This window comes from Hemitrygon akajei, chromosome 23, assembly GCF_048418815.1.
Source record: "Hemitrygon akajei chromosome 23, sHemAka1.3, whole genome shotgun sequence".
Taxonomy (NCBI): domain Eukaryota; kingdom Metazoa; phylum Chordata; class Chondrichthyes; order Myliobatiformes; family Dasyatidae; genus Hemitrygon; species Hemitrygon akajei.
In genome coordinates, this window is record NC_133146.1 from 38,117,866 (window position 1) to 38,128,181 (window position 10,316).

General features: G+C 41.0%; 1 protein-coding gene across 1 annotated transcript; it reads right to left on the reverse strand.

Moving 5' to 3' along the window:
* Positions 1 to 8,534: 8,534 nt before the first annotated feature.
* Positions 8,535 to 9,960, reverse strand: drd6b (dopamine receptor D6b). The gene has a single exon (XM_073026821.1). The coding sequence runs from the start codon at positions 9,943 to 9,945 to the stop codon at positions 8,854 to 8,856; it is 1,092 nt and encodes a 363-aa protein (XP_072882922.1). The 5' UTR covers positions 9,946 to 9,960; the 3' UTR covers positions 8,535 to 8,853.
* Between the last annotated feature and the right edge of the window lie 356 nt (positions 9,961 to 10,316).

The following is a 10,316-nucleotide window of genomic DNA, read 5'->3' on the forward strand; positions in this document are numbered from 1 at the left end:
CACAATCAGTAACCCGTTCCTGCCTTCTCCCCATATCCCTTGACTCTGCTATCTTTAAGAGCTCTATCTAACTCTTTCTTGAAAGCATCCAGAGAATTGGCCTCCACTGCCTTCTGAGGCACAACTCTCCGGGTGAAAAAGTTATTCCTCAACTCTGTTCTAAATGGCCTACCCTTTATTCTTAAACTGTGGCCTTTGGTTCTGGACTCCCCCAACATCAGGAACATGTTTCCTGCCTCTAGCATGTCCAATCCCTTAATAATTTTATATGTTTCAATCAGATCCCCTCTCATCCTTCTAAATTATGTTCATGCTGGGCTGGGGGCAGGCTCCTCCCATTGGTACTGTCATCCAGCGTTCACTCGGTGGAAGACAAGCTGGATTGCATGTGTGCATATGTTCATCCATGGACTGCTGTGAACTGCTTGTTCTTGCCGATAACACCTATGCACTATCTATTTACAGGACATATCACTCAGGGACAGGGGCTATATCTATACATTTTGTGTGACTGTATGTTTACTTGCTGTCTTATATGTGCCTTGTGCTGTTTATGACTGTTGGCATTGTGTTTTGTACCTTGGCCCTGGAGGAATGCTGTTTCATTTGGCTGTATTCATAGGTATTCATGTATGGTTGAATGCTAACACTGGACAACAAATTTTTTTTTAAGTGTTGCTTCCTCAGAATTTTGTTTATGAGATATTGCTGGAAGCTGAATACAAATATACTTCCAGACTACTTCTATCACGTAGGAATTTGAAGAAACAAGAAATTAACTTTTATTGAATATAATGCATTTAATTGCATAACCGTGCTGATGCTTTGCAATAGTTCAATTAAACTAAAACAGTTTTGTTGACGATTTTCATTTGTACTCAGTGTCTGAGGCTTCTTGTATAAGTATCCAACAATAATCAGCCAGCATTGATGGATTCCAGTTGTCCTGACACCATTTCTCCATCACTGCAATGTCCTGGTGAAACTTTTCCTCATGCTCATCATTGACTGTGCCAGGAGTTGCAGGGAATTCTACGTGAGAATGCAGAAAGTGAATCTTTAGTGACATGTTGCACTGTATGGTCTTGTATGCTTGAACCATGTTGTCAGCCAGCTCCACGTAGCTTGGTGCTCTGCAGTTACTGAGAAAATATTCAACAACATTCTTGAACGCCTTCCATGCAATTTTCTCCAGTCTCACTATAAGTTCTTTGAATTGCCTGTTATTGATAACCTGTCTGATTTATGGACCAACGAAGATGCCTTCCTTAATCTTGGCATCAGTTGTTCTCACTTGAATTATGAATTGAAATAAGAAATATAGGTGATTTCAAAAAAATGGTGTGTGGTAGGGAAATTTGATGGTGATTTTCATGATCAGTAGCTCATGACCATAAAATACACCCACAAGTATTCAGGAAGCAAAATCTTTTTTGTCCAGTGTACGTTTGTAATTAAACTTGATGCTGAACTACCTACATATGACCCAACAAGAAAGCAACATTAGTGTAGGACTGATAGAAAAAAGCATCAGTTGGGACTGATGGGGGGAAGCAGAATGCAGGTACTTACTATATTGCAGTAATAGCTACAATTTCAATGTAACATAATTACTTTAAGAAGCGTAAGACACATTAAGATTTTCATTAAATGCACTTTTTCTATTCAGAGCAGATAATTTCTTAAAATTATATCACTGGAGGGTAGAAGAATCAGGATGTTAGCAATTTCTGCTTGCCTTGATGGGAGCTTGTAAAAACCTCTTCACTACTACTAATGTTAAGTTAATTGATCAGACATTTGTAAAAGATAGGAAAAATGTACAAATAAAAGTGTTTAATTTTTGTTATTTAGAAGCACCAGCATAGTGTAGGTAAATGGTAGAAAAAGGGGAGTATTTTCCCAAGCAGTTTATACCATGATAACAAATAAAAATTCTGAACATAGTGGACTGTTTTGAATGTGATTTCTTTTTCTTATCATTTCTCTCCTAAAGTCAAAACACTGAGGTATTGATCCACACAAAAAAAATTGTAACAATTCTGTAAATCTTGGAGTAGGTAAAAGAAAAAATAAGTCTTCAAAAAATAAAGCAAATCAACAGTGACATGTGGCTTAAGATAAAAATGTGTGGTAATAAATAACTGAGAATTAATCTCCAATCTGATTAGTTTTAAAGGTAGGTGAACAGAAGTGCAATATTGTACCCATGAGACCAGCATCAATCAGTGTAAGTAAGCTGTTTGATATTTTTGCCTTAAGAAGTTTTATTTCAGGTCCCTGGAATAATCAATGGGATTTTAAATTATTTTATTTTATTGAGATAAGGCACGGAATAGGCCCTTCCAGCCCTTTGAGTTATGCCGCCCAGCAATCTCCCAATTTAATCCTAACCTAATCATGGGAAAATTTACAATGACCAATTAACCTACGTCTTGGGACTGTGGGAGGAAACTGGACTGCCTGGAAGAAACCCACGCGGTCATGGGGAGAAAGTACCAACTCCTTACAGTCCTGGGGAGGAATTGAACCCAAGTCACCTATACTGTATAGTGTTGTGCTAACCATGATGCTACCACACAGTTGTAATTTTGTTGATGCCCATCAAGAAAGGGCAGTAATATGAAAGTATGATTATTCCATAAACACAGTATATTAAACTGAATTGTTTAATAGATTTGAATTTGTAAAGGTCAAACTTGTTAACCTGCTGCAGAAATACTCATTGCATATAATTTACTCAAAAACATCAGACTGAAGTGATCCTTACTTTTAAACACATCACAGACAGTAAAATCTGGGATTTAGAACTTCAGCAATATGCAGTGACATACAATAATTGGCTATTCCTCATATCAAAGTGTTGCACTTTACAAAACAATGTCGACTGCGTCCTGCATCATGGATACTCTACATGATTGATTGACAGCTTGCCAACTACCTTACATGCATGATCACAGATTCACTGATTCTAGTTCCGTCATAATACTCTCATAATGTTTTATCTTCTTAAAGGACAGGACCACTTGGAAGTTCAAGCCATGTAAACATGAAATATTTAAATTGAAAATGTTCTTGTCAGCATTTTCATAAAAGCCAATACTTCCTGAGAAATAGAGTTGAAGCTTACCCACAAGAGCCAATTAAACCTTTAATCTGTTAAATGCTATCGTTGAATGTAGATACCACTGTATTCTTACACTAATCAGGACATTATGATGCTTAAATGATTGCCTTTTCTCTAGAAAACTGACAGTAGCATCTCCCTTATCACTGAGCTCTGTATTGGCACACAAAAAGCTTTTTTAAGTATGTAAAAATTAAAAGAGCGATGAGAGTGGATATAGGACCACTAGAAAGTAAAGCTGGAGGACAGAGGCCAAGGAGGTGGCAGATGAACTCTAAATATTTTGCATCAGTCTTCACTGTGGAAGACCTTAGCAGTGTGCCAGATGTTGAAGGGTGTGGAGGAAAAGAAGTGAGTGCAGTTACTATTTCAAGGGAGAAGTGCTCAAAAAGCTGAAAGGCCAAAGGGTTCACGGAGCTTAGAAAAATAGAGAGCTATGTGCTAGGGAAATTCTAGGCTGTTTCTAGAGTAGGTTACATGGTCAGCACAACATTGTGGGTCGTAGGGCCTGTAATGTGCTGCGGATTTCTATGTTCTGTGTATTATGTTCTATAAGCCACCCAGACCAGATGAACTGTACCCTAGGGTTCTGAAAGAGGTAGCATTAGAGATTGTGGAGGCTTTAGCAATGATCTTTCAAAAATCATTGCCCTCTGGCATGGTGCCAAAGGACTGAAAATTTCAAATGTCACTCCACTCGTTAAGAAAGGAGGAAGACAGCAGAAAGGAAATTATAGACCAGTTAGCCTGATCTCAGTGGCTAGGATGATGTTGGAGTCAATTGTTAAGGATGAGGTTATGGAGTACTTGGTGACACAGGACAAGGTAGGACAAAGTCAGCATGATTTCCTTAAGGGGAAATCTTGCCTGATGAACCTGTTGGAATTCTTTGAGGAGATTACAAGTAGGACAGATAAAGGGGATGTTGTATATTTGGATTTTCAGAAGGCCTTTGACAAAGTACCACAAAAGAGTCTGCTTACCAAGTTAAGAGCCAAGCTAAGTATTACAGGGAAGTTACTGCCTTGATTAGGTAGAAAGCAGTGAGTGAGAATAAAAGAAACCTTTTCAGATTGGTTGCCAGTGATTAGTGGTGTTCTGCAGGAGTCAATGGTGGGACCATTTCATTTTATGCTGTATATTAATAATTTAGATGGTTTTTATGCCAAGTTTTCAGATGTTATGAAGATTGGTGGAGGGGCAGGTAGTGTTGAGGAAACAGGTAGGTTTCAGAAGGACTTAACAAATTAGGAGAATTGACAAGAAAGTGGCAAATGAAACACAATGTTGGAAAATGCACGCATGGTCATGCACTTTGGTAGTAGAAATAAATGTGCTGAGGCTTTATAAAGTACTGGTGAAGCCTCACCTTGAGTATTGTGAACAATTTTGGGCTCCTCATCTAAGAAAAGATGTGCTGGCATTGGAGAGGATTCAGAGGAGGTTCACAAGGATGATTCCAAGACTGAAAGGGTTACCATAAGAGGAAAGTTTGATGGCTCTGGGTCTGTACTCACTGGAATTTATAAGGATGAGGGGGGAGCTCTGAAACCTTTCGAATGTTGAAAGGCCTAGATATAGTAGATGTGGAAAGGATGTTTCCATTGACAGGGGTGTCTAGAACAAGTGGGCACAGCCTCATGAAAGAAGGGTATCCATTTAAAACACAGATGTGGAGAAATTTCTTCAGCTAGAGGGTGGTGAATTTGTGGAATTTATTACCACAGGCAGCTGTGAAGGCCAGGTCGTTTGGTGTGTTTAAGGCAAAGCTTGATAGGTTCTTGAATGGACATGGCATTAAAGGTTATGGGGAGAAGGCAGGGAAGTGGGGCTGAGGAGGGGAGAAAAGGATCAGCCATGATTGAATGGCGGAGCAGACTCAATAGGCCAAATGGCCTAATTCTACTCCTATGTCTTATGGTCAAAATGGTGTCGTTAAGATTGATTGTCTTCTCAATATTTTCAAAAGATAAGCATCAAAACATTGCATGCTTTGAGGCAGTAAATATTTACAATAATACTTTATTTATGCCCAATGGTCAGATCAGTGTTCTTAATATATAGTGGCCGCTTTATTAGGTGCACCTGCTCGTTAATGAAAATATCTAATTAGTCTTCAGGAGAGAAATACCACGTGGCAGCAACTCAGTGCATAGAAGCATTCAGACATGGTCGAGTTTCAGCTGCTGTTCAGATCAAACATCATATTAGAGGAAAAATGTGACATAAGTGATTTTGACCGTGGAATGATTGCTGGTGCTAGTTGGTTTGAGCACTCCAGAAACTGTTGATTTGGGGTTTTCACACACATCCCTAGAGCTCTTAGAGAATGGTGCGAAAACAAAAAATATCCAGTGAGTGCCAGTCCTGTGGGTGAAAATGCCTTGTTAATGAGAGAGGTCAGAGGAGAATGTCTAGACTGGTTCAAGCTGACAGAAAGGCAACACTAACTCAGATAGCCACATGTTACAACAGTGGTATGCAGAAGAGTATCTCTGAACACCTAACACATTGAACCTTGTACTGGATGGGCTACAGCAGCAGAAGACCATGAACATACATGCAGTCACCACTTTATTAGATAAAGGAGGTATCTAATAAAGTAACTACTGAGTGTATATTTTAAAGTTAACAACAGGAACTGAAGATTGTGAATGAAATTTTGCTTCCACAGCTGTGCCAAGAAGCTGATATAACTCCAGCAGATACCTGAGAAAATGGTTTCAGAGGTCCTGCTGAACCTCTGACACAATCAGCTCACCCTGCTACCACCACTCATCTTCCACCATTCAATGCCGCTGGTAGAGAATCAATTGGAATTAATACTCCGTCCATTCAGACTGGTAGCTAAAGTGGCTTCTAATTTGCAAAAGTGCACAGAACATGTAATGCTAAACTGGCCTAGGTTTTACTTGGCCCACTACAACCACCCACCTCTTCTGCCACTCTATTTCAAGTGGATTACTTAAGGGAAACTGAAAGAATGAAGTGCATGCACCAATAGGCAGAAAACTGCAGAACCTCACTCGTAATATGTGGGAGTCAATGTGACGTATCCAGCTCTAAATTCTTAATATCAGCTTAAATACAGTATAACCAAGATTCAAGTTTACTTAACACATGGGCATCGAAACATACAGTGGAAACCTTACAGATTTCACCATAATGCTGTGCAGAAGCATTAGGGTAAACTAATAACCATTGTACCTCTTCTGCCTTTCTCCCCTTTAAATAATATAAAGTCATTATTTCCTGTCCCCATCAAAAAAGCCAAGTATTCTTCTTTTACATACCAATATTTTCAATTGGTTTATATTTAACCTTTTTAACTTTTAACAATCTGGACATTGTTTCTAAGCTGCTGCAAAATAATAGAAAAATCACTTTGCAGGATCACTGAGAGTTATAAGGGCTGAGCACATCCAGTCAAGTGAGATGATGGTAGTTTTAAAATATTTGATTTATTTTTTATTAAAAGGAAAGCTTGGTAAATAATCCGAATGATCACATGATTAAATTAACACCCCATACTCATGGAGGAGCTTGTTGAGGTGGCTGGGTGAGTTGGGGATAGTGAAATTGTAGAATCATGCAACATTTTGGGTATAGAACGAGTCCATAGCCTATCATTTGTGCAAGTCAAGTCAGAGCTACATAGCCTAACCCCATCCTCTAGCTCTAGGTTCTTAGTCCTTCAAATCACAGTTCTTCATGTATACATCCAATGCATTAATGGAATAAAGCTTTCTGTCTCCACTACACACCCAAGTCTGTGAATTCCAGGCCTCAAAGACCCTTTGGGTGAAAAACATTTTTCCAACAAACCTTCCTGCAAATCCTTTAAACTTCCAACCTTCTACTTCTTACTAACTCAAACTTGGCTCCTCAGAATCTCATTCACTTGAGCTAAATCACTCCATCGTCCCTGTTCTAGAGAAAACAACTGTAGTTTATTTGATCCTTCTGGCCTGGTGTAATTTTCCAGCCTTGGCAACATCCTCAGTTTTCTTCTGTGTCCTTTCCATTACACTCCTGTCATGTGGCAACCAGAACTGTTAGCAATCCTCAAGCTATCACTTAAGTTTTACTTATTATTGGTGTTGCATAATATCCTGCTTCTTATGTTATTTGCCTTAATTAACAAAGGAAAGGCTTTTGTACCAACTTGTTGATCTGTCCATAAAGATTTATGGGTGTAAATCTAAAGACCCTTTGTTTCTCTACAACACTCAAGATCTTCCCATTCATTGTATACTCCCTTGCCTTGTTACACCTCACCAAGTGCATTTAGAACCTTGCCAGCAAACTAACTGAATGCATTTAATGCATTGATATTGTATAAAAGAAATTAAGAGCATTCTTGGAATCACACTCTCATTGTCACAATTCTCCAAATGGATGTATTGACACTTTATGCAATATTAGAAAAAAATCTCAACCATATGAAAAGCAAAAGGATTGAAAGTACTTCCAACTGTTTTTTTTTTTATCTTGCTATTTAGGAATAGGATGAAGACAAGCAAACAGGACAAGCAATCTAGACAAACCTACAATAAAATGTAGCCTCTATTTGACCTGAGATAGAGTTAGACTTTTTGCCAATGAAAAGATGAGCAGTGATCTTAAATGGAAAGGTATAGCTAGCTGTTAATTTACTCCAGACTTCACAGCTACTGCAAACCATCTCCTAGGCAGAAATGTTCAAAACATGTTTTGATACTTACTGCTTTTGCTCTGCCAGTAGTTCTTGATTTACTTCTTAATCTATGAGCAAAGGAGAATGTGTGTGTGAGGGTTGGGTGGATGGCTGTGTTCTTTAGAGCTTGTGTCCTTGAATGCCTGCTAATGGGAAAAATAGTCCACAATATTTCTCTGTTAAAGTATCAACACATCCCATTTGGAGAATTGTGACAATGAGGTGAGATTCTGATGAAGGGTCTCGGTCTGAAATGTCAACTGTTTACTCTTTTTCATAAATGCTGCCTGGCCTGCCGAGTTCCTCCAGCATTTTGTGTGTGTTTGCTGTGATTTTACCACAATGCTTCTGCTTGCCCTTTCTAAGAGTCATTCAATCAGTTTCATTGTTTTGTCCTTTCATTGTCCTGTACATTATATCCAAGTGTTGGGGCTGTTAATTTGAAATGAAAGGAAGACATGTCACAATTAATTGAAGATGTTGTGAGGAAATTTTTTAGGAGTTTGAGATAAGTGATGACCTTCTGAATGCCAGTGGGAATGCTGAAACACTGAGAGAGGTAAAGGAAATTCAACTGAAGAGGAAAGGAGAAAGCTGATAAACAGTTCACAGCACATTGCATTCACCACAATGTTTGATATAGTTAAGAAGTACACCATGTCACAAACCACCATAAATGGAAAGCTTATGTTTCAAATCCTATTGCCAGGCCTCATTGCTAATTATTTTTGAGAATATTTTCTGAACTTGATAATATCAATTAATTTGCAACTACAGTTGATGTAAGACAATCCGTTGAATTACAATGGATTAACTACAGTCCCATGCATTATATATCACTCTTTCAGGAGTAGTAGGTCTCTCCAAATTAGATTTAAACCGCATTCACATGGGTGGGTGGGTGAATGTTCTTATGATTCATCAGCGATTTGCAGTGTGACTTTTAGGCAGATGATTAATGTGCCCAGTGGGAGTCAAATCTGCTGATTAAAGTGTGGCCAGTGAACTGCCCGTCTTTGCTGGGAGTGCCTCAGCGGTAATGGGCAGTAATGGTTTCCAGACTGATTTCAGCCTCACACTCATACTGAACCCCGCCCGGAAGCAGGAGAGTTCCCTGTTCTCCAGGGCTCTGAGCCGATGAAATGTTCGAGACCTTGTCGAAGGGCAGCTCGTGTTCCTCAGGCTCGGTGACGGAGTGGAGGAGCTGGTCGGGAAGTCCGACGCCGTTGACAATGGTAGCGGTGGCGTCCTTGTGCAGTGTGGTGTCGTGGTGGTAGGATACCAGTTCGTTGCTGAAATTGACCGCCTCCACTGCGTTACTGGGGCAGAAGCGAGCGCAGCCCAGGATAGTAGTGAAGGCCTTCCTGAAATCGGCATTGAAGGCGTAGATGACCGGGTTGAGGGAGGAATTGGCCCAGCCGAACCACACAAAGATGTTGAAGGTGATCTCACTGACGCAGGGCAGTTCTGTGGTTTTGTAGAGCTGAAGGTCGCAGAAAGGGACCATGCAGTTGAGCACGAAGAAGGGTAGCCAGCAGAAGACAAAGACCCCCATGATTATAGACAGAGTCTTGAGCACCTTGGTCTCTTTCTTGAAGGAGGTCTTCAGGGCCGTTTCGTGCGGGCAATCGGCCGCGTGCTCTTGGCAACTCTGGGCGTGCTCCACCGCTCTCTCCAGGGAGGAGATTCTCCGGATTTGGGTCTGGGCGATGCGGTAAATCCGCGTGTAGGTCCCGAGCATGATGACCACCGGGATGTAAAAGCTGATGAGAGAGGAGGAGATTGCATAAGTCCTGTTCAGGCTGGAGTCACAGTTGTTGTCCCTACCTTCCCAGTCTTGAAGCAGATCTGCCTCCGCCCTGTGCCAATTCAGCTGAACCGGGATGAAGGAGATCAGGATAGAGAGTGTCCAGGCCACCCCGATCATGACGAAAGCCACTCTCTGGGTCATCTTCCGCTCGTATCTGAAGGGGCTGGCGATGGCCCAGTACCTATCCAGGCTGATGATGCACAGGTTGAGGATGGAGGCGGTCGAGCACATGATGTCGAACGCGATCCAAGTATCGCAGAAGGAGCCGAACAGCCAATAACCAGCCACCTGGCTTAAGGCTTTCCAGGGCATCACCAGAACGGCCACGAAAAGGTCGGAAACCGCCAGCGATATGACGAAAAAATTGGTGACTTTCGACCTCAGGTGCCTGAACTTGATAACAGCCAGACAGACTAGAGTGTTTCCCAATAGAGTGGAGAGAATGAGCAGGAAAAGCAAGCAGCCGGTCGCAGCCCGCAGGGTCAGCTCCGAACTCACCACTCCGGAGACCCTCGTGTGGTTGGTTAAGTTTCCCATTGAGGTTTCGTCTCTGTAGAGCCCACCGCTTCTTTTTCTTTAGGCCAAATGCAGACTTAGAGTTCCCCGATCTTCAGAACCATGGTACGCGTTTTCTCGCTGGCACCCGGGACCCGCGCTTCTGAACGGAATGCCGACATCCCCAG